The following is a 25,923-nucleotide window of genomic DNA, read 5'->3' on the forward strand; positions in this document are numbered from 1 at the left end:
ACGTAGTGATCCGAAGGGGCACGTGCACCCAAATGTTTATAGCAGCAATGTCTACAATAGCCAAACTATGGAAAGAACCTAGATGTCCATCAACAGATGAATGGATAAAGAAGATGTGGTATATATACACAATGGAATACTATGCAGCCATCAAAAGAAATGAAATCTTGCCATTTGCGACGATGTGGATGGAACTAGAGGGTATCATGCTTAGTGAAATAAGTCAATCAGAGAAAGACAACTATCATATGATCTCCCTGATATGAGGACGTGGAGATGCAACATGGGGGGTTAGGGGGATAGGAGAAGAATAAATGAAACAAGATGGGATTGGGAGGGAGACAAACCATAAGTGACTCTTAATCTCACAAAACAAACTGCGGGTTGCTGGGGGGAGGGGAGTTGGGAGAGGGGGAGTGGGGTTATGGACATTGGGGAGGGTATGTGCTATGGTGAGTGCTATGAAGTGTGTAAACCTGGGCATTCACAGACCTGTACCCTTGGGGATAAAAATACATTATATGTTTATAAAAAATAAGAAATAAAAAATTAAAAAACAAAAACAACAAAAAAAACTGCATATCCAAACTGCTACTTGAAAATGCTAAATTTAAGATAATTGAGTGGGATAAGTTTTGGATGGTGTTATAAAATAAGATACATGACACCCCAAGAGTTCCAAGTACACACAACCTCCCATACAGACATTGACAAGTATCTTTATCCATATTATTTCAGCTAACCCAAAAGGCAGTTGATTATAAAATGTACAATTATTTTACGTCACACTATGGAAAATAGTGCCCTTTAACTTATGATACAATGTCAATTATAAAACACTCCCTGAGCTACTTGTTTGAATTTCTACCAACAGATCAGAGGTAACTTTACTTTCTCTCTGTATGTGAAAGAACACTCTAGAAAGGCTCAATTGTTTTGTCTAATCTCATTCTGTAGTTTAACACTGGGAAACTTAATTGCTTAATGCTATGCATTCATGTTAAGATGATTTTAAAAAGGCATACAAAATGTAATGTGTACCTACATATGGTTTGGCGAGCAATGCTAAATAATGTTGTTGACTTAATGAAGTTATTTGATTAGCCCGGAGATTAAATGAAATCACTAACTTTTAATATTATATTAATTATATTACATTGATATTAACTTTTAATTTTATTCTATTCATGTATTATCACAAAACTCTTCCAAGCAAAATACTCAAATGTAAGTGATTAAGAAGTATAAACCCAGTCCACTTGCTAATTATTAATAACTACAACATATTCCGCTCAGGCATTATTTTTATTTTATGGTTTTCAGAGAACAGGTCTTCCACTTCTTTGGTTGAGTTTATTCCTAAATATTTTATTATTTTTGGTGCAATTGTGAATGGGTTTGTTTTCTGCTGCTTCATCACTGGTATATAAGAATACAACAGATATCTGTACATTCATTTTATATACTGTGACTTTACTGAATTCATATTTCTAGTAATTTTTTTATGGAATCTTTAGGGTCTTCTATATAGTATCATATCATTTGCAAATAGAGTTTTACTTCTTTCTTAAAATTTGAATGCCTTTTATTTCTTTATATTGTCTAACTGCTGTGGCTAAGACTTCCAGTACCATGTTGAATAAAAGACATCCTTTTCTTATTCCTGACCTTAGTGGAAGAGTGCTTAGTGTTTCACCAATAAGCATGATGTTGGCTGTGGGCTTTTCATTTAAGGCCCTTATTATGTTGAAATATGTTCCCTCTAGACTTACTTTGCAGAGAACTTATATCATAAATGGATGTTGTGCTTTGTTGAATGTGAAAAAACATCTATTAAAATGATCATATGGTTTTTATCCTTTCTCTTATTTATGTGACATATCACATTGATTATTTTGTGAATATTAGCCACCCTTGCATCCCAGGAATAAATCCCACTTGATCATGGTGTATGATTTTTTAAATATATTGTTGGATTTGGTTTCTTAGTATTTTGTTGTAGATTTTTGTATCTATTCTCATGAAAGATATTGGCCTGTTGTTCTCCTTTTTTGTGGTGTCTTCTTTTTTGTGGGGCCATACTTTTTCACTGTTTAATGGAAACCATGGATTAAACCCTGGGAAACTGTGATTTACCAGTGGATCAGAGATAACTTCATTTTCTCTCTCTATATGAAAAGAATATTTTAGAAAAGCTCACATTAAAATTTTTGTTTCACTAACCTCATTCTCCTTTAACACTGGAAATCTGATTGCATAAAACATTATATGGACACACAACAAAATACTATATAGCCAAGAAAACTAGACAGGGATATGGAAAGACATATGCAGAGAATAAGAGAGATGTTCACAATTCATTGTTAAGGAAAAAACCCCAGTCTAACTCTTAATGATGGTTAGCCCCAAGTACTGAAATTACGGGTAATTTTTTTCCCCTGCTTTTATTTTTAATTATAAAACATTTTTAAATTGTGAGAATAAACTCATAAAGCTTCTTGTTTTTATTTACTTTCTAAATTTTACATAGTGAACATGTAACCATATGTAATCATGTACATTTTGAGGTTTACAGCTCTTTGTAGGGGTTGCCTTAAAGAAAACAACCCTCCATTATTTGCATATCTTAGATTTGGGCTATCTAAAACAACAGCCACTAGCTACATGTGGCTATTTAAGTTCATTAACATTAATTTGAATAATTTAATTAAATTAAAGCTTAATATAATTAAAAATTCAGTTCCTTAGTCATACTAGTTACATTTCAAGTGCTCAGTAGCCACAGGGGGCTAATGGTTGCCATTCTGAAGAGCACATTTCCATCATCACAGAAAGTTCTAATAGATAGAGCTGTCTTAAACCATGAATTGGGATCTGTATAAGTAATGAGATGCTATTTTTCAATATTATAAATGTGCATTCTTCCTTTTGCCTTTCTGAGAATATGACCTTTTCCATACTCTACCCCATCCTTCTACCTTGGGAAGATGAGTTTTGTTCTATAAAGACGTAAGGAGAGAGACCAATATAATATTCATTTACCCCTGATCCTAGAAAATAGGATTTTTCAAAAAGACAAAAGAGCTTTGCAAATCAGGCTATTTTCTTGAGGAAAGATGTTCTAAATTTCCTTCTGTCTCATTTCATAGGCCATACCTGATATATGAGACCAAAAATCTTGAAAAATTTTTGCTCACAGAGGCAAAACTGTGAGCCCTCGGGGGCTCAGTTGGTTAAGCATCTGCCTCTGGCTCAGGTCCCAAGACCCTGGGATGGAACCCCATATCAGGCTCCCTGCTCAGTGGGGAGTCTGCTTCTCCCTCTCCCTCTGCCTGCTGCTACCTGCTTGTACTCTCTCTCACTCACTCTCTCTCTCATAAATAAAGTCTTCAAAAAAAATTTTTTTGCTCACATATCCCAATGTATTTTTTAAAAGATATGTATCTCTCTATTGCAAATTGACATCTAAAAGTGTTCACCATAAATTCAGTCCTAGAAGATATATTTTCTGATATATATGTCATCAAAATGTTTACTTTAAATATTTAGTTAATTCAATTTATGGATAGGTCTTCTATATTACCTAATCAGAAATACCAGTCCTCGTTGTTGAAATAATCATCCAAATTATATTTACTGTAAACTAGGAAAAGTCCGACTTAAATTTTTTTAATTTAGATAAAGGTATTAATCCAGATCTTTTTGACAATTTTCTGACTTTTAAATTCAATGATGATAGACAGACAGACTGCAGGTTGGTTATGTATATGTGACCTGAATGAAATAACACATTGCCCTTTTCAGTATTTCTTACCAAAGTTCTCCTGGCTTGCTCTCAGTGGACTCACTTGTAGGAATTATGCATTCTAGAACTGTCTTTTTGGTTGGCACTCCACAAGTTTTTTTACACTACTCAGAGCAATGTGCTTGTAAAATTAAGGAATATTTAGAGCTCTTCCTTCCTTTATCCCTCCCTCCTTCTCTTTCCTCCCTCCCTTCCTACATCTGCTACACAAATACCCTCTCCCTCTCTCTCATACCTTTCCCATATTAATCATTCCCTTAAACCTGAGGTATCTTCTGGACTTCATACTGTCTCCTTTTAACAGCTAACCTTCTGGTAAGAACTCATAACCTTCTTTATATCTGTTTCTGCCCTTAATTAATTTCTCACACCATTGCCATCTGATTTAAATTCTTTCTTCTCAATTAAAAGTCTGTGAACGATGCCCACCTGTTTTTCATATTTAATGTACTTGTTTCAATTTTCAAAGGTAAAGGACCTCCTGGGGCAAATCATGTTTTTGAATATGACTCCCCCCTCCCCATTCTTGAATTTGTTTCCTTTCTTCGCTTTCTTGTCACCCTCCGTGATAGCCATCTATCTTATCACTCTTTAGTCTTCTATGACTTCTCTTTGCCCTTCTCTCCTCACTCCCCACCCTCTGTCTTTCCTTTATTCTTCAGACTTTAGCTACTTTTGACATGCTGATAATTCTCACATAGCCATCTCTAGTCCTGAGTTCCTTCGAGATACCCAGGTTTGTATACTCAAATGACTGGATATCTCTACCTGGGTGAAAACAAATCCACCATCTTTGCCTGACATCATGTTCTACTCATGTTTTGTAAAGTTACTATTTCTTAATTGTCAAAGTTAAAATACGACAACAAAAATTCAAACTCTCTCTTGACCTCCTTCTCACAGCCAACCACCAATCACTCACCAATATCTGAATCTACTTTGCAAGCATTTCTTTTTTCTTTCCTTTTTATTTTTAGAGAAACAGAGTGGGGGAAGGGCAGAAGGGGGGGGAGAGAGAGAGAGAATCTCCAGTAGGCTCCATGCCCAGTGTGGTTGATCTCCCAACCCAGAGATCATGACCTGAGCCGAAATCAAGAGTTGATGCTTAACCAGTTGAACCACCCGGCACCCCTGCAATTATTTCTTACGCTGACTCTTCCTCTTTGCCCACACTGCTGCTGTGTTAGGTCAGATTCTAATTATTTACACCTGAACCACTGCACTAGCCTAATTAATCACCCACTCATATCTTCTAAGTAATTAATCTGCTCACATCACTTTCTTGTTTTAAAATTGTTCAAATGTTTGTGTTACCTAAATGATAATGCATAGAGAAGAGGAGTGTAGTTCTTGGTAAAAGTAGTGAGCAAGCGGATATCATGCATCTGCTTTTTCCTTAGGAGTGATAAGATGAGGGCTGAGGTTTCCTTTTCTTGAGAGCAATATAAAGACACTAAGGTGTTAAGAGTAGAGAATGTGCAGAGGGCAGGTAAGGTTCATCAGAAATGAAGCAAGTTGGAGCTCTTTATGGAGACCTGGACCAGTGGAGGCCTTGGGGCCAAGGGCTAAACAACAAACATATTGGGTTGTGTTTAGTTTGAGTGTGGTTCAGTTTAGGTTGCTGGCATTGTCAGATATTCAGGACAGAAATCCTGGGCAGGGATAATGAAAATGACAATACTGGAATGTCTCTTACAGAATATATTATAACAGGTAGTAATAGGTAAATAGGCAGATTTGTACTTAAAAATCCATGAGAATAAAGGACATAGTTTACATATAATAACAGCACTGTGTAGAAATGTTCTCTATACACAAAATGATATCTCACTGATGAAACAAAGTTAAGTTCTGCATTTAAATTTAAATTTTCATGATGATTGAGAACGAACCAGTATCTATAACATCCTTCTTCAGGAAAAGTAGAGAACTTTAGTATGTATTTACTAATACCTTACACTTATACATTTTTGGACTCATCTGGCAGTTTAGATTCAGATTGTTACTGTGATAATATTATCTGCTTTATTTTTATTTTATGCCATTACTTTAAAATTCTTTCTTAAAAATTTTATAAAATTCGAGAGCCATATCATCAACACAAATTTACATTTAACTATAAATTCCAGTGAGTTATTTGCTTCTTACTGTTTCTATAACTAATGTTATTCTCTTTTTAAAATCTTTTGTTTTGGTGAAAAATAGTCTTTTTTTTTCCAGAAAGGTTTTATGAGGAATAAGCTTCCTGAGTCTTGACATTTCTGAAAGAAAAATGTCTTTATTCTGTCCTTACTCCACACTCATTTGAATGCTAGTTTTTATAGGATATAGAATTCCAGGATAAAAATACTTTCCTCTGAAGACAGTAAAGGATTTGTTCCATTTTCTTTTACAATTTATTGTGAATGATGTTAACTCTAATACTGGTATGATCCTAGTTCTTATGTAACTTTTTCCTTTCCTTTAATTTTCTGGAAACGTCAAATTTGAATTTATATCAAGGTATAGATAACTTTCTTTGTTTTTCGTACTTGACACTAAGTAGATCTCAATCTGAAGACTAGGATCGTTCTTCAACTCTTTAATTTATGGAAAGTTTCCACATTTTTTTTTTAAAACGATGATTTTTCTTCCTTTCAATTGTTCTCTTGCCTTTCATGTATTTTCTTGTCCTGTTTTCTTTTTACTTTTACTTTGCATTCTTAGTTATTTACTAGACTTTATCTTTGAGATAATTAGTCAGACCTACTATTCGTCTCTTCAATTAAATTATTGTATATTATTGATTCATTTATTGGGGTGGAGGAATGGAGGGAGAGAGAGATGTGCATTTTATGATATTATATGACCATAAAATCATCCTGTTGTCCATCTTCCTGTAGGTTGACATTTGAGGTGTTTTTATTTTTACATTATAAAATATTATGTTTTATTATATTTATTTTGCTGTTATAAAAATATTTTTCTATTGACTAGTTTGTAATAGGTATCCTCTAATATTAGTACACATAACAATTCACTTTTTACAAAAGATTATTTCAGTCACAAATACTTAGGATGATACTTAGAGTCATGTTAAATTGATTATAGGAATAAAATCCTTTTAGATAAAAATATTCAACAGAGAAAAATATCTCTAGCAACAAGAATCTGAAAAGGCAATCTCTAAATCAACAGAAAAATATTTTTAAGAAAATAGAGGTTGGAAAGAGATCTTTACAGAAAATAATAAAATTTACAAATGAAGAGCTAAAATTCTTCCAGTTCAATCTTTTTTTTTTGTCATGTAAAAATTTTATTTATGGGTTTTATATCCAGTCTTTATTGATAAAGAAAAGTGGGATTCATGAAATTATTTTCCTTTTTCAAGGTAACAAAGAACTTAGTTATCTTTCACTGTCAAATTTCAGGCTATATAAATAAGATGGAAGCAATCTTATGCTTCTTAAAGTAGCAGGTAAATACAATTTTCTGATCACCCAAGAGATAAGAACAGTCAACTTCTCTTTCTCTTGACTTACCTGGTGTACCTGTTTCAGTTGACCAGCCAGGTACAACTTTTAAGCACTGCCACCTGAGCCCAGTTTCATTTGGCATTTAAAAACTAACCAGGAAAAGGAATTGCTCAAAAAATATTTTGGCACAAACATTCAACACTCTTTTCTACCATGTAGGTCAGACCAAAAGTTAGTCAAAAGCAAGTAGTGACTTGTGGTGACATTATTCAATATAGTATTAGAGATTCTAGAAGGGATTGATTTATAGTCTGTTCTTACCTTAGCATTTTGGATGCAGGGACAGAGGGCCCAAGCTGCACTGGCCTTCACATCTGGGTGAGGATTTTTCAGCAGAGACCACAACAAACGAACTCCATCTAAACGATCAATTATCCTGTTGTGAGACCAAAAAAAGAAGTAAAAATGAAAACTTAGTACATAGAAATGAAAACTTAAATGGCCTATCTAGCCACACAATTCTAATTATTCTCATTTTGACTTTTGACCTTCTTAAAAGATTTTATTTATTCATTTGAGACAGAAAGATACAAATGGAAAGCATGAGTAGCAGACTCCCCGCTGGGCCGGGAGCCCAACACGGGGCTCCATCCCAGGACCTGGAGATCATGATCTGAGCCAAAGGCAGATGCTTAACCATCTCAGTGCCACCTCAGTGCCCCTTAGATTTTCTTTAAAAACTTCAACAACAGCAGGTAAGCCTGGGTGTCTCAGTTGGTTCAGTGGCTGATTCTTGGTTTCAGCTCAGTTCCTGATCTCAGGGTCTGAGTTCAGGCCCCATGTTGGGTTCTACACTGGGTGTGGAGCCCACTTAAAAAGAAAAACAAAACTCTAACAACAGCAGGAATAGAAGGTGCTACTGAACTGTCAGCTCTCTGATTTCAGTTTTAATTTCATGACACAGAAAGCAAGCTCCATGATAATTACGATTCACGTAAACTTAAAATCAAGCCATGTAATTTTTTAATTAGCTGTACACAGACTGTTACCTAAATGTCAAAATACTGGTTTCTTTCATATAGCAACATCTATGTAGTTTCCAAAACAAATATTTATGCCTCAAAATGTGAAGTTACATTTTTTATTTGGTCTATGTTTAATTGACTTACCTTACTGTATGACATATTTTAAACTCCTCCAGTCCTAATCTAGCATTAGGAATTAAAATCATTACACCACAGTGCACCCTTTGTTAGGCATGGATAACACGTAACTTGTTTTCCATGTGCTCCCTGTTCAGCAAGACTAACATTGCAGACTGTGTTATAATTACTTAAACACACTGTAATCAAAATATCTTCATGACTAGCTGAAAAATGAATTATCATCAGAGTCATCTCTACACCATCTGTCTTCTGTTTATATATCAATCAGTCCAGGGAGCATAACCTTGCATTAAGGTCCATTGAGTACACTTGCAGTTGAGAAGGTGGCCAAACAAAACTTAATATCCTTTACAAACATGGCTTTGTTCAGAAAGATATGTTAAACTCAAAGCAGATGAAAAATGATAAAGAACATCGAAACTCCTTTGACTTTTAATCTCAGGTTGAGTTAAACACATGTAGTATTTAGCCACAGATAGAATAAATACTACTAGTTTAGAATGCCATTCAAATTCTTTCTTAAAAATTGACATAAAGACAACTACATTTCTTGATTATCTGAGATGAGTTTACCAGGGGGAAAAATATGCTATTTCAAAGAGTCCAAGTATGAAATCAGCTTTGCATAACCTTATAAATTCGTTGGTAATGCACATAACTTGTAGTAAGATACAGATTATCTCTTAAGAAAATGACTTTTAGTAAGAAAAAAGCACATTGAGTAAGCATTTTAACATGAAGTTTAACTAAATAGCTTTCCAAATCTGAAGCCGTCAATACCATGCTGAGAAAGTTTTATTTCTCAACTGATGGAAAATGTAAAGAATGATACTGAGCACTTCGTAATGAAGGATTTACTTTACAAAGGTCAACCATCTTACTGCTTTACATATAGTGCTGAAATCGTAATTGCTGGTCCTTGGGTCTCTGTATTTTTTCACATGCAATTTCTCAATGAACAATCGGTCTGTCCTCCCTTCTTGCAAATGTAGCAGTAAAATTTGCATTAGTAATATTTAACTGTACAGAGTTGGACATAACTTCACAGTACAGCAGAAGTCATTTGCATGGCACACCTTTCCAGATTTTTTTTTTTGAAGGGATAATTCAGTGCAGACCCACCTCCCAGGCAAAATTTCACAATTAACTGTAAAAATTCACTGTTGATTGTAAAACTACATCTACGACGTGGATGGAACTAGAGCGTATCATGCTTAGTGAAGTAAGTCAATCGGAGAAAGAAAACTATCATATGATCTCCCTGATATGAGGACATGGAGAAGCAACATGGGGGGGTAGGGGGATAGGAGAAGAATAAATGAAACAAGATGGGATTGGGAGGGAGATAAACCATAAATGACTCTTAATCTCTCAAAACAAACTGGGAGTTGCTGGGGGGAGGTGGGATTGGGAGAGGGGGAGCGGGCTATGGACATTGGGGAGGGGAGGCAAACCATAAGAGACTATGGACTCTGAAAAACAACCTGAGGGTTTTGAAGGGTCAGGGGTGGGAGGTTGGGGCAACCTGAGGGTTTTGAAGGGTCAGGGGTGGGAGGTTGGGGGAACAGGTGGTGGGTAATGGGGAGGGCACGTTTTGCATGGAGCACTGGGTGTTGTGCAAAAAGAATGAATACTGTTACGCTGAAAAAATAAATAAAATGGAAAAAAAAAAAAAAAAACTACATCTACTGTTCCCAGTCATCACCCCAAACCCTAGGCAACTAACTCATCGGATGCTTAGTTGTAACAGAGGAGGATTGTGACCCCATCACTGATGCCTTAAAAGACTCAGCACAACACAGAGTAATAACCTCAGATGAGGGAAACATGATTGGAAGACATCACAACCTTCTTGCGCTTGAGAACATTAGACCGGATCACTCTTCAGCACTTTGCTTAGGAATCATTTTAAACAGCAAAACCACCAACTCAAAACAAAAACATGTGAAGCATATGGCACTTCACAGGCTGTAAAAAGACACTCGTTTGCAGTAGGAGAACTGAAGCAAGAAGAGAGAGCCTAGACTTGTTCACTGTCAGCTGGACAGGCGCATGAGAAGACTCAGATTTTTCCCTGTTCTGCACAGGTATGTGAATAACAGCCAAAGTGCTCTATATATTGATTTGGAGGCTACCAATAAATTTTCGCTGGGGTATGAATTCACAAATACAGAATCTTCAAATACAGAGGATTTTAACTATTTCAGGAAAGTACAGTCTAGTGAGAGATAAAGAAACCATTATATTCCATTACGATAAATGCTAAAATAGATGGGTGCACGGAGTTCCATCAGAACACAAAGGGGAGACACTACTCATAGACTATAGAAATTCTCTCAACTATAAGACTTTCCCTATGTTGTTGCCCTCTTTTACTGTAATAGCCCATCTTATAAGGTCTATAACAAAATGTCTCCCACAGGTCCTCTGCTTTCTCCCACCTTGAGCCTCTTTTGAGTTTTGCTGTCCCCCTTTCTGACATTCATGACACAATGCTTTGCCTTGTAGTCATGTGTATATGCTTACCTCCCCATTAATTATTTTTTAAATTTTTTAAATTTAAAATTTTTTTAATTAAAAAAATTCTTTTGATTTAAATTTAATTGGCCAACATATAGAACATCGTTAGTTTCAGATGTAGCATTCAGTAATTCATCAGTTGCATATAACACCCAGAGCTTATCACATCATGTGCCCTCCTTAATGCTTGTCACCTCCCCCATTATTGTTATGATTACTGTGTCATTTCCTTGACTGCAGAACTCATGTGCCACCCACTATGCTTCCAGCATGGTACCATAGCCAGTGAATATTGGTTAAATGGACATGAAACAAGATAGACTTTGCTCCATGAATCAAAAATCTCTCCCACCATGAATACATTCATTACTAACCTTATTTTTGCAAAGTACCTATTCAAGTTCTAAATCTAACCATTAGAGTAAGTCTTCACTTGAAGTTGTCTTTAGTTAAAAGTGCATTTTCATAGAATTTCTTTATAATTCTATTGCTTTTTCATATACAACAATGGGCTTATAGGTGGCATTAATTTACACCCACTGTCCATTGCAACAGGTTTATCTCCTTTTGTATAGTTTTAAAAATCTGATTGGCATCTTGTTCTGAGTTCATTTCCAGGAGTAGGCAAGCTCTTCCCATTTTTTTATCAGTTGAATTTTACATTAATTCTTTGACATTATAAACAAAACTGAATTGTGTTTTCAAAACCTTCAATTTTATCATAGAAGTCAAACTGTGTGGCTGGCAGAATAATAGTTCTAGAAAGATGAATACATATTCATACTCTGGCTATTAAGCAAACCCAAACAAACCAAAAATGATGTAGCTGCTTGTTATCTTTCTCAGTTTTTGTTGTTGTTATAATAACATTTGCCAAGATTGTTAAGAAGTCTGGCTGGCTTGCCTGCTCCTTTAGGACATATATATGGACAAAAGTGAAGAGTTTGTGCCCACACAATAGGCAGAGCCACAGTAGAGTTTCTTTTTGGCAATGTCAATGCAACAATTTTGAAACTATAATTTTATATCATTTCTAAAAATTTCACAATTTTCATTGAGAAGTTCACTGATAAATATTATTATCTGGCAGTGATTCCCACTAAATGTAGTTAGCCTGGGAAAACATGATATTCTTACATCACATTAAAGGATGCAACTGAAATCTATACATTTTGAAGCCAAGTTGGCAACTCAGTAAAAATGGAAACATAAAAAGGATGTCAGAATGAAATGATCATCTCCATGGAAAGCTATAATTAGAAAAGAATTTTACTTTTTTATAATGATTCTCTAAGTTTTTATGATTACCTCTCTAGGTATTATATTAAAGACTATGGGAGACCAAATTTGAAAGAAAGAAGTAAGTGTGACAGTCTCTAGAAAGTTATGTCCCAGAATTTCTTGGCCCTCAAAGCACAGAATAATAATCTATCCTTTAATAGCTGTATAAACAATATGATTAGAAAAGTCCCAGAAACATTTTCTCAGAAAAAAAAATCACTCTTACAGTAAATATTAAAAGTGTGCCTATCAGGTACCAGGTAATTTTTGAGGCACTGTGGATTTTTTCACATTGAAAGCAAACAGAAATCCCTGCTTTCTTAGAGCTAATATTCTTTTGGGAAAAGACATAGAATAAAAGTGAAATCTGCACATTATATGAAGTGCTGAAAGGTGACTGGAGAAAAATGAACCAGAAAAGTGTGGTGGGATGGAGCTGGGAGGGTGCAAGAAGTCTGTCCATGCAACAGTGCCATGTGGCAGTCACCCTTTCAGGGTGAGGAAAGCTAGCGTGGGGCTAAGAAGGGTACTCTGGTCCTTGGGGTAGTCCCTGGCATGGAGAACCCATCATTTTCAATCAACACTAAATGAAAGTTACGCAGTCATCATTGTATTCATCCAGTATTAGTATTAGATCCTAGAGAACATCTACTGTTGTAGATGAGAAAACAGAAGTAGAGTGCCTAACCAAGCCTGTATGATGTGTTGGTCGTATAAGCAAATAAAACATAATTTATCTTTTCTTTCTTCTCTGAAAAAAAAAATGATTTAGAGGAGTGCATTAAAGGTAGCTGAGGTATGGTTTACCCAAAACAGAGAGCAAAATGCACCAATGCAAATGTTAATATTTATGGTCACCACAATGACAAGACACCCACTTACTATACCTAATGACAAGATAGTATTGCTGTATTGATGTACTATAATATATCTGAACAATCCTTTAATTGAAATTAGGTTCCTAATGCTTTTGCATAATAATGGAATAAAAATAACATTGCAAAGGCCATCCTTGCATCCTTTTGCAATACACTGATTATCTTCTGAGGACAAATACTGAGGAATGGAATTGCTCAGAAAAGATTCTATATATGTTAATTTTAATACAAAAAAGACTGTTCTCCGTAAAATTTATGGCAGTTTGATTCCACATCCACAGATAATAAGAAAACCAGTCACCAGCATCAGCAACTAGCCATTAAGAGCAAAGACTTCAATTTTTATCTTAATTTCTCTTCTCCTTGTCATTATGGAAAATCCCAAACATACTTAAGTTTTTAATGGTAAAATAAACACCAATAGATACAACATTCAAAACCTAATAAGTCTGTATCATCTATCAGTATGTGTGATTCATTTTTTCTAAACCATTTGCAAGTAAGTTAGAGCTACAACAATTCACAACTCAAATTTTCATCTTTTAAAATAAGTATGACCTTTTATTTTATCATTGTACCACTGTTACATTTGAGAAACTTAAAAATAGTTTCATAATTTAATCAAGTATCCAGTTCAGAGTCATTTCCAGTTGCTCCCAGAAGATCCTTTAGAGCTTTAAAAACAAATAAAACCTGGTTTCAAACAAGGATTTTGCCCTATATATATATTTTAAAGATTTTATTTATTTATTTGACAGATCACAAGTAGGCAGAGAGACAGGCAGAGAGAGAGGAGGAAGCTGGCTCCCCGCTGAGCAGGAATGTGGGGATTGAGACGTGGGGCTCAATCCCAGGACCCTGAGATCATGACCTGAGCCGAAGGCAGAGGCTTTAACCCACTGAGCCACCCAGGTGCCCCTTGCCCCATATTTTTGATATGTCTTATTAGTCTCTCTTATTATAAGAACATCTTTATGACATTGACTTTTTAAATACATCAAGTGCTACAGAGTTTGCCTTCTCAAGGTATCATTAAATTTTTCCTTCTATTCTCTGTGCTTTCTCTGAATAGGAAATTAGAACTAAAATCTGAGTTTGATTCAACTTACATATTTTGGGCACAATACATCACAGGTGATGTTATGTACTTCACATCACACAGCACATTCAGAGGCTCATAATATCAGTTGTCCCATTCAGTGATGCCAAGTTTGGTCATTTAATTACCCTGATAACTACTATCTATCTTCCTTATAAAGATATATCTTTCTATTTTCACTGAATAACAATCTGTGTGGTGATACTTTGTCACTTTAAGAAGGTCCTGTCCCAACAACATTTTCCCTACCTTAAAGTTTTAGCAACTATTAATTATCCTTGCCTAAAATAAGTACTTTATTGGGAGTTATAGTGATTTTTGAATTTTGTATACTCTATTTATTAACTGGCATTCTTTTATGAAGAAGAGCTTCCTCTCATCAACTGAGGGCTTAGTAATCCTATACAAAGGTAGAATAAATGTTTAATTCTTTCCCTTTAGTTACTAATTTGTTCAGTAAGGAGTTACTATAATGGTCATTTCCAGTGGAAGCAAAGTAGATTTTTCTCCTCTCTCTCTTTTTCATTCTTCTTTAGTATTTAAAATCCTATACAACTAAATCTATCAATTATTTCTTTTATGATTTTGATCTTTTACTTATGCAGTCCACATCCCAAGATAATAAAACTGGAATATTTATTTTGTTCTCTTATAACATTTTGTTTATATTTCAATCTATTAATTACCTGAAATTTCTAAAGGAAGTAGGGGTCCGGCTTTTTTTTTTACAATCACTCTAATAATATCCCCAAATTTTTAAAATTTAAGTATAGTGTATCTGTCTCCTCAGGCAAAGTAAACAAAACTGAAAATGAATATTAGGACATTAAAAAGCTTTTTTACAACAAAGGAAACTATCAACAAAACAAAAAGGCAACCTACTAAATGGGAGAAAATATATCAGATAAGGGATTAATATCAAAAATATTTAAAGAAATATAAATCAACACCAAAAAGCCACAAATAATCTGATGAAAAAATAGGCACAGTACCTTAATAGGCATTTCTCCAAAGGAGACAGCCAGATGACCAAGAGACACATGAGAAGATGCTCAACATCACTCATCATCAGGGAGATGCAAACCAAAACCACAATGACATATAACCTCATACCAGTCATAGTATCCTAAGTTTTCATATATAGCTATGTAGATATATATTGAGTGTATCTATTGTGTTCCATTAATCTGTCCATACCTACACAATTAGTTGTTTTCTTTTATTTTGGGGGGAGGAGAGGGACAGAGGGAGAAGGAGAAAAAGAATCTTAAGCAGGCTCCATGCCTAGCATGGAGCTCCACGCAGGTTGTTAAGACAACCCTGAGATTATGACCTGAGCCTAAATCAAGAGTCAGGTGCCCCTGTTCATTTGTTTTTAATAGTACAAGTATGAGCTCTAATGACTGAAAGATAACCGACCAAATGGGTACCCCTTCATTGTATAAAATAAGTTGTTTCCTGATTAAGAGTCACTTACATAATTTGATTATGTATTTTTTAAATGTTTATGAATTCAAAAAAAAGAAAAATCTGCAACCAGAGACAGGAAAACTATTTTAAAAAAGACGAAGTGGAAATGCTAGACTTGAAAACTCCAGTGAGAAATGAAGAATTTATTAGATGAGCTTAAGAACAAACTGGAAATAGCAGAGAAAGGAATCTGTGAACTTTAAGAAAAGGTATCCAAACTGAAAAATAAGGAGAAAAAGCAAAAAAAAAAAAAAAAAAGTCCAATGTCTGTGGACTATTAAATGAAATGATACCTGTACAATTAGAGTTTTAGGAAGAGAAGAGAGAGCAAGAATGAGACCAAAGAATATTTGTGAATGACTGAGATCTAAAACTGATGGAAGACATGAGTCCACAGGTCTGAGAAGCTCAGTGAACGCTAAACAGAAAACACACAAAGAAAACCGCACCTTCAGCATGTCAAAATCAAACTGTTGAAATCCAAAGCTAAGAAGCAGATCTTAAAACCAGCTAAAGAGGGGTGCCCGGGTGGCTCAGTGGGTTAAAGCCTCTCCCTTCGGCTCAGATCATGATCTCAGGGTCCTGGGATCGAGCCCCACATCAGGCTCTCTGCTCGGCGGGGAACCTGCTTCCCCTCTCTCTCTGCCTACTTGTGATCTCTGTCTGTCAAACATATAAATAAAATCTTTAAAAGAAAAAAAAAGACACATCAGGTATAGGGAATTTAAATAAAAAGAAAAGCTGACTTCTCACAGGAAACAATGAAAGCAAAAATACTGGAATAGCATTTATATTATGGTAGAAGAAAAACAGCTGTTCATCTAGACTTCTAAACTGAATAAAAATATCTTTCAAAAATAATGAAGCATAAGAGACTATGGACTCTGAAAAACAACCTGAGTGTTTTGAAGGGTCGGGGGTGGGAGGTTGAGGGAACAGGCGGTGGGTAATAGGGAGGGCACGTATTGCATGGAGCACTGGGTGTTTTGCAAAAACAATGAATACTGTTACGCTGAAAAAATAAATAAATTAAAAAAAAAAGGTTAAAAAAAAATAATGGTAAAGCCCTTCCTATGCCTCCTGACTAATTTAGCCCCCAAGTCATTATGTGTGGGAGAACAATGGAAAAAGGTAAAAGTGTTTTAGTGGCTCCACATGAGATGTTAGAGCCAAAGAAGATGAAGAGGGAATCTCTAAGGATAGGGTAAAACAAGCATAGGTTATCTGAGCAGCCTCTAGGTGTGCAACTCAATATGGGAAGATAGAACCCTAGCAGAAGGATAGATCCCTTGAGAATCAGCCTATTGTATAATGATGAGCCTCAACAGGGTGAGGAGGATAACAACACAGAGGAGCAGGCTGGCATGGGAATTGAGCAGGTTGAGAAGTAAAGACATACAAGGGGAAGGTGACCTAGCATGAGGTACCAGTGCCTGAATAGGATAAAGAGAATATTCAGGAGTCTAAGCCATCCAGCATGTTGAATTGGAGCTAAATCAGGGTGAGGATAGCAACTGCAAACGGGACAAGAGAGGGTTGAACATGAAGGACTGGTTACATACAGGGAGCTAGGTCTAATAAGTACAGATCAGAGTCAGTTTATTATTGCCAATGGAGGGAATTATAAATACATAGAAAAAAACAAATAAATTGATAACCATGGAGAACAATTTTAACATCTCTTTCTCAAGAGTTGATAGAATAGGAAAAAAATGTGTAGAGATACAGAAGACTGAACAACATACTTAACCAATCTGACCTAAGCAACATTTTAGTATATGTGCTGCCGAAGCGAGCACCCTAAGCAACATTTTAAAAACACTACACGAAACAACTGTAGAAGACACATTTTTTCTCCCATGCGAACAGAATATTTACAAAAATGGACCACATGGCCAGGCCATAAAGCTAAATATGAAAAAGTTAAAATCTCAGAGAATATAATCTCTGACATGGTTTTAAAATAGAAATCAATAGTGACATAGCCTCTGGAGAATATCCACATTTTTGGAAATTAAGCAACACTTGTAGGTAACCCCTGGGCCAAAGAGAATTCAGAAAGAAATTCAGGAAATATTCTGAATCAAATAAAAAGAAAACATTTGTGTAATGTGCTAAAATAGACTGAGAGGGAAATATATAGTTTTAAATACATTGGCAAAAGAATGGTCCTATAGTGGCGCCTGGGTGGCTCAGTGGGTTAAGCCTCGGCCTTCAGCTCGGGTCATGATCTCAGGGTCCTGGGATCGAGCCCCGTATCGGGCTCTCTGCTTGGCAGGGAGCCTGCTTCCTCCCCTTTCTGGCTGCTGCTCTGCCTACTTGTAATCTCTCTCTCTCTCTCTCTCTCTCTCAATCTGTAAAAAAGAAAAAAAAAATTTTAAAAAGAATGGTCCTATAATATCAATTATCACAGCTTCTACATCAAGAGAGTAGAAAAAGAAGCAAAAACTTAAACCGAAGAAGAGTAAAATAAATAAAATAATAATGAGATGAATAATACTAATAAAACACTAGAGCAATTATTCTTTACTTTTTATGTAAGAGACAGTGAATATTTTAGACTGTGTAGGCAACATATGATCTCTGTTGCATATTCTTGTTTTGTAAATATTTAAAAATGTAAAAACCATTTTTACCTCACATGTTATTAAAAAAATGAACCATGAGCTGCTTCAGAGAGACTGACTGAAAAAGAGACACAGAGAGAGAACGCAAATTACTATTATTACAGAACTTATAAGTGATAAAATGATACAAGGTATCATTATCATTATCAATGATAAATGATAATAATACAAGGACATTATAAATTAGTATGTCAATTAACTAAACTTAAATGAAAACAAATATATCATTGAGAAAAACAAATTACCAAAATTGACCCAAGAAGACATGGAAAACCTAAAAATACCATATATATTAAAGACATATAATTTACCTTTAACACTCAAAACAAATAAATCACCATCAACAAAAATCCTTTCCACAAAGAACTCCCAAGTCCACATGGTTTGCTGGTAAATTCTAGCAAACATTTAAGAAAGAAATAATCCAGGGCGCCTGGGTGGCTCAGTGGGTTGAGCCTCTGCCTTTGGCTCAAGTCATGATCTCAGGGTGCTGGGATCGAGCTCCACATCGGGCTGTCTGCTAGTGGGGAGCCTGCTTCCTCCTCTCTCTCTGCCTGCCTCTCTGCCTACTTGTGATATTTCTCTCTCTCTCTCTCTCTGTCAAATAAATAAAAATCTTTAAAACAAAACAAAACAAAAAAAACCTGATTATACTTTAAAAAAAAAAAGAAAGAAAGAATCTTACACAAACTCTATTTGAAAATAGAGAGGAAAGATGATCTTTCAACTTGTTTTATAAGGCCAGCATAACCCATATACTAAAACTTGGCAAAAATATTACAAGAAGTTTATAAATCAAAATACCTCATCAGCATAAACACAGAATACAAAACACCAACTAGTAAAATCCAAGGATAGACGAAAAGGGTAATACAACATAATCAGGGTGATTTTATCCAAAAAATGGAAGGTTGACCTTCAAAAATCAAGTCATACAATTCACCTGTTAAAGAACAAAGAAAATTTATCTGATACTCTTAAAAGCTGCAGAAAAAGCATTTTACAAAATTCAAAACCCATTTATGATTTAAAAAAACAAACAAACTTCCAGGTAAACTAGGAATAAATGGGACTTCCTCAATCTGGTAAAGAGCATCTATGAAAATATCTAGGAAAACCAAATGTATGCTACAAATAGCATACATAATGGTAAGAAATTGAGTATTTTCTCCCCAAGATCAGGACAGCCCACAGATGTCTAACCACTTACTTCACAGAGGTCCTGGCCTATGCAACAAAGAAAAAGAAATAAAAGACAAAGATTGGGAGGGGGGGAGAGTAAACTGTCGCTGTTTGTAGATAACATAATTCTATATGTAAAAAACCTACAAAATCTATAAAAATTATTAGAAAGAATAAAGTTAGCAAGGTTGTAAGAATACCTAAAGATACACTTGAATATATCCAAGTGTATTAAACAATCACTTATATTTCCACTTACATTTCAAATAGCTGGAAAATGAATTAAACACAATTACCAATCACAGCAGCATAAATAAGCAGAAACCTAGAAAAAAATATAATGAAAAATATCTAAGATTTCTATGTTGATAACTACAAAATATTGCTGAAATTGTAAATGGAGATTCATGCCGTGTTAGTGGATTGGCAGTCTCAATACTGCTAAGACTTCCATTCTTTCTAAATTGGTCTAGATAGTTTCCTAACAACATTTATTAAGTGTTAAAATAACCTATAATTTTGAACAAAAAAAATGTCAGACAAAACAAACACATACTATAGGCTTCCATTTGTTTCCAAATAGAGACAGCACAAAACTATACTCTATATGGAGGCATTCTCAAGAATAAAATTATGAAAACAAAGCAAGATAGGAATTGCCATAAAAGGCAAGAGAAGGGCACTCTCCAGAGAGAAGAGAGGTCGCAGTGGGTACCCTGCAGTAAGGAGGAATAGCTGGGAGTTTTTAGGGTAAGGACAAAATTCTACTTCTTGGCTTGGGTTGCAGTTACATGAGTCTTCCCTTTTGAATAATTTACAAGTACGTACATCTGCATCATGTGCTTTCCTTTATACATATTACATTTCACAAAATAAATGTTTAAAAATGTGTTTTAATTTCCATACGTGTATATATTCTCTCTCTCACAGGAAATGGTACTGAACAGCTCATTTAATTCAGCTATTAAAATAAGCACACATCACAGCTGGCTGAATGAAAGACATAACGTGGGTAAATAAAATCCACATCATCCTCAAATTAAAAGCCCCTAGAGCTTGTTTTAAAATGAGAAAATGAAGACCTAGAAGATGAAATTATTCACATAATTACTTTGCTTTTGTCATTTTGGTATCACAGGTAAATCCATGCGCTTTTAAAAGTAGGCAGATGAAAAACAACAAAAAGAACGTGAAAGGAAGGAAAAATGTTCTTAGTGATACAAATAGATAAAACATATGCTATTTTATGTCTTACATAAACCCTAAAAGGTCACAAAGACTAGTTCTGTGGTAAAAGAAATATCTGGGCAGCCACAAAGAGATTAAGTCTCTTTTGTATACAAACAAGTGTAGCTTTACTTTTCCCCCTCTTTTAAAAAGAACAGACAAACCCAATGTAAAAATAAAAAAAACTATGTGAATGCAACATAATTATGTTGAAACCACAGAAGACAGGAAATTTAGAGTTACAGATTCCATGGTAGGTTTTAATTCTATCCTTGTGTACATGTTTTATAAAAGAGTCTTTCATTACATGATCACATAACACTATACCATGTAACAATCAGTTCAGCAAATGTTTATTTTACAATGTGTGGAAGGAAAATATTTTATAGGATAAACTGTAGGCAATTAGTACATTATTGAAGTAGATTGTTATGTAAAATTTCTGAAAATCCTGGGCATATACAAAATATTAATAGAAATACTTTTTTTCTTATCTTCTAAAGAACATGAAATTTAACCTTTTTGTGGGCAGGCACTTATATTTGAAAGCTGACCTTCAGATTTTAAGGTTATTTTGAAGTAATGAAGAGCTTAGGGCATTAGGATTTTAGCATGTTTTGAATTATATATGCCAGGCATTTTACATAAAAGAACAGTAGAGACTGAAGTAAATCATGAAAACCCCTGAGTTCACAATAAATCCCTAGAGTAGCCCTTATTGTCCCTACTGGAGTTTGCTAGGGCTCCTAGCAATTCATATATCTGAAATTTTATTTTTTTCAAAAGGAAGGAAAGGCATTTATCCTGTTGTCTTTCCTGTATTAACTATATTTCAGTTTTTTATTTTTTTAACAAATTTATTTATTAGACACAGAGGAAGAGATTGGGAACATAAGCAGGGGGAGTGGAAGATGGAAAGGGAGAAGCATGCTTCCCGCTGAGCAGGGAGCCCAGGGAGGAGGTGGGGCTCAATCCCAGGATCCTGGGATCATGACCCGAGCCAAAGGCAGATGCTTAATGACTGAGCCACCCAGGGCCCCTATATTTCGGTTTAACCAGATAGTTAGCAATCAACTCTGGGATAAACCTAATAAAAATATTATTTTATAAAGACTACCCCCCCCGAAAATCTCAAGACCTCCAGAAAAAAAGGTCAAATAACTTACAAAAACAAAAGAATTAGACTAACATCAGACTTCAAAAAGAAAAGTTATGAAGTAGCATTTTTTTTACTTCAATGAAAAACGTGGGAATAAAAGATTTTATATCTAGTAAAGCTGTCTTCTGAGTATTTATAGGAAAATAGCTTCACTGGATATCGAAATGTGCTTCTGCACAGCAAAGGAAAAAATTAAGTGAGGAGGCAAGCTATGGAATAGGAGAAAATATTTGCAAACCATAAATCTGATAAGGAGTTAAAATTCAGAATATATAAGGAGTTCATATAAGTCAGTAGCAAACAAACACCTTGATTAAAAAATTGGCAAAGGAAGAGAACAGACATCTCTTCAGAGAAGACCTACAAATGGACAACAGGTATATGAAAACATGTTCAGCATCACTAATCATCAGGGAAATGCAAACCAAAGCCACAGTGAACTATTGCCTCATTCCTTATAGAATGGTTATTCTGCAAAAGATAAGAGATAAAAAATTGTTGCTAAGGATATGAAGAAAAGGGAACCCTTGCACAATGTTAGTGGGAATGTAGATTGGTACAGTAATTATGAAAACTGTATAAGGGTTCCTCAAAAATGAAAAATAGAATTATCATATGATCCAGCATCCCACTTCTGGGTATATATGCAGAAGAAATAAATTCAATATCTCAAGAAATACCTGCACTGTCATGTTCGTTGCAGCATTATTCACAACAGCCAGGATATGGAAACAACCTGAGTCCCTTGACAGATGAATGGAAAGAAATCGTGAGTGTGTGTATACACACACACACACACACGCACAATGGAATATTATTTGGCCTTAAAACAGAAAGAAATACTGCTGTTTGTGATGTGGAAATTTGGACCACATAATGCTTAGTGAAAAAAGCCTGACACAGAAGGACAAATATTGCATGATATCACTTGTATATGGAATCTAAAAAAGTTGAACTTAGATGCCCATTGATAGATGAATGGATAAAGAGATGTAGTATATATGTACAATGGAGCATTATTCAGCCATAAAAAATGAAATCTTGCTATCTGCAACAACATGGATGGAGTTAGACAGTATAACGCTAAGCAAAATAAAAGACAAATATCATCTGATTTCACTCATATGTGGAATTTTAAGATACAAATGAACAAGGGGGGGGGGGGAGAGAGAGAGAGAGAGACAAACCAAGAAACAGACTCTTAGCTATCGAGACCAAACAGATGGTTACAGGGGCGGGGGATGGGTGAAATAGGTGATGGGGATTAAAGAGTACACTTATTGTGATGGGCATTGAATAATGTATAGAAGTGTTGAATCACTATATTGTACACCTGAAACCAATGTAACACCCAAGGTCAACTACACTGGAATTAAAATAAAAAACTTTAAAAAAAAAGTTGAACTTAGAGGAACAGAGTAGAATGGTGGTCAGGGTTTGGGTGGAGGAAATGGGTCAAATGTACAATGTTTCAGTTATGAAGTGGATAAGTTCTAGAGATACAGTGTATAACACAATAAATATACTATAAATAATGTATATTTGAAATTTGCTAAGAGAATATATCTTGAATGTTCTCACCACATACCCCAAGACAGAAGTAACTGTGAGGTAATGCCCTAATTAGCTTGATTGTGGAATTTTTACACAAGATATATTGTATCAAAACACCATGTTGTATACACCTTAAATATACACAATGTAAAAAACTGTCAATTGTATATCTAAAAACTAGAAAAAAGTGAAAATACTTTAAATATTTAAGAACTTAGAGAATTCTGTCTGCACCCATGAGCCCTTTTTGAAGATACTACTACAGGATGAGTTCTCAACTAAAATATGACTAAAACTTCAGCAAAAAACTGAAGTGTATGTATATGTGTGTGTGCACATATGTGTGTGTGTATATATACACATACACATATATGATTAAACAAGGGGGGCAAGGGAAAAGGTAGAATGATGTTCAAATGTTGTATGTTATGATAAAGTAGAAATAATGCACTTAAAAACGGGATGAAAGGGGGTGCCTGGGTGGCTTAGTCAGCTAAGCGTCTGACTCGTGATCTCAGGGTTGTGAGCCTACTTAAAAAAAGGGGGGATGGGAAGGAAAAGAAAGAGGGAAAGAGAAAAAACAGAATACAACCATTGACTACTATAGAGATAATAGGTGGGAGTTAAAAAATAACCAATAAAGGGGGTGCCTGGGTGGCTCAGTGGGTTAAGCCACTGCCTTCGGCTTAGGTCATGATCTCAGGGTCCTGGGATCGAGCCCCACATCGGGCTCTCTGCTCAGCAGGAAGCCTGCTTCCTCCTCTTTCTCTCTGCCTGCCTCTCTGCCTACTTGTGATCTCTCTCTGTGTGTCAAATAAATAAATAAAATCTTTAAAAAAAATAACCAATAAAAACTGAGAAACTCAATAGCAAATAACTACATAACAAAAAGTTAAAAGAGGGCAGTAGAAAAATGTGTAGGTAGAAGACAATGACTAGAATAAAACAAAAATGAAAAGCTTAAATAACAAAAATTAGAGAGCAAAGACTACAAATCTTATAAAGCAGAAGCAAATATAACAAATATGATTATAAAATATTATTATTGTTGAGACAAGCATATCAGTCATATCAGTAAGTGTGACTATATTTAACTCATTAAAAGAACATGTATTCTGGGGCACCTGGGTGGCTCAGTCCATTGAGTGTCCAACACTGGATTTTGGCTCAGGTCACGATGTCAGGGTTATAAGACTGAGCCCCGTGTCAGACTCCCCACTGGGCATGGGGCCTGCTAAACCCCACTTGCATGCTCCCTCTCACTAAGAAACAAAACAAACCAAACAACAACAACAACAAAAACAAGTACTCTTAATTTGGCTTGTGAATCAAGGTCCATCCACATACTGTTTAAAAGGGAATATCTAAAAGAAAGGTCAAGAAAGACTAAAAATAAAGGGTTGACCAAGATATACCAGGAAAATGCAAAAAGTTAGACAGCAGGACTAAAGATCCTGATATCAGACAAAGTCAAAATCAAGCCCAAACTCATTGAGACCTTGGAATATTAAAAGCCAAAATTCACAACTATTAAAAACACTTATGTACCAAATAATATAGCACCTACCTTTAAGAAGTAAAAACTTTATGAGATGTGAGAAAATAAGATAGAAGCACACTAATGGTAACAGGTTTTAAGAAGCCATTCTTAGTATAAGATCATATGCACAAAAAAATGGCAAGTAGAGATAGAAGAGCTCAGTAACATAATAAAATAGATCTTTAGAATATACATCAAACTCTACTCTCTGTAAACAGGGAATATATTTTCATCACAAGTACCTATACATACTTTGCAAAAATTTACTTTGTATTAGCTCATAAAACACAAGTAACTTCTGTTAAAAGTAGAAATTGAAAAAATCAACACAGTCTGACCAAAACATGGTAGAAGTTTCTCCTGTTATCCAAAATTAGAGTGTTCCTATGAAACCGTTCACTAGCCAAAAGGGTATAGAGCAAAGAATTACTATTAATTTATATGAAAAAGTTTCTGAGTATTCCCAGATCCCAAAATAACCTCTCTTAGGCTTTTCTGATTCCTTAGGACACATCTTGCTAACAGATGCCCAAAATAAATTGAGATATGACAGAGATGCTTGTAAGACACAGTTCAAAGATATGATGGCTTGATGCTGAGATGCTGAGTGTGGTAAGAATGACGCTGCCATTCTTACTGCTTGGTGTGAACACTGCTTGTGTAAGGGCTCACCAGGAAACAAATGCTGAATGCTATTTTTGTTTTTTGCCTTTTCCCATAAAAGCAAAAAATGTTTAGATTTCTTTTGATTAGTGAAAATGGGTACTAATGTAGGTCTTTCATAAATGTGAAGTGGCATCATGTTACCTTTCAAAAAGTGGGTGATGCTTATGTAATGAGAAATAGTTAACCAAAACAAAAGATAAAAACGTTCTTCTTTGTGGAATTACAAAAAAAAAATTCTATTAAATAAGTCCTGAGATAAAATTAGGAAAATATAAACTGAAATAAAAGAATTTC

General features: G+C 35.0%; 1 protein-coding gene across 2 annotated transcripts in view; it reads right to left on the bottom strand.

The window, feature by feature from the left end:
- ODAD2 (outer dynein arm docking complex subunit 2) overlaps window positions 1-25,923 on the bottom strand; it is a 187,145-nt gene that overhangs the window by 88,260 nt on the left and 72,962 nt on the right. For both annotated transcript variants that reach the window (XM_046012769.1, XM_046012770.1), the window contains exon 16: window positions 7,582-7,696. In XM_046012769.1, the coding sequence (XP_045868725.1) occupies window positions 7,582-7,696 (115 nt within the window). The remainder of the gene's footprint in view (window positions 1-7,581; window positions 7,697-25,923) is intronic.

The sequence above is a fragment of the Meles meles genome, chromosome 7 (assembly GCF_922984935.1).
Source record: "Meles meles chromosome 7, mMelMel3.1 paternal haplotype, whole genome shotgun sequence".
NCBI classification, from domain to species: Eukaryota; Metazoa; Chordata; class Mammalia; order Carnivora; family Mustelidae; genus Meles; species Meles meles.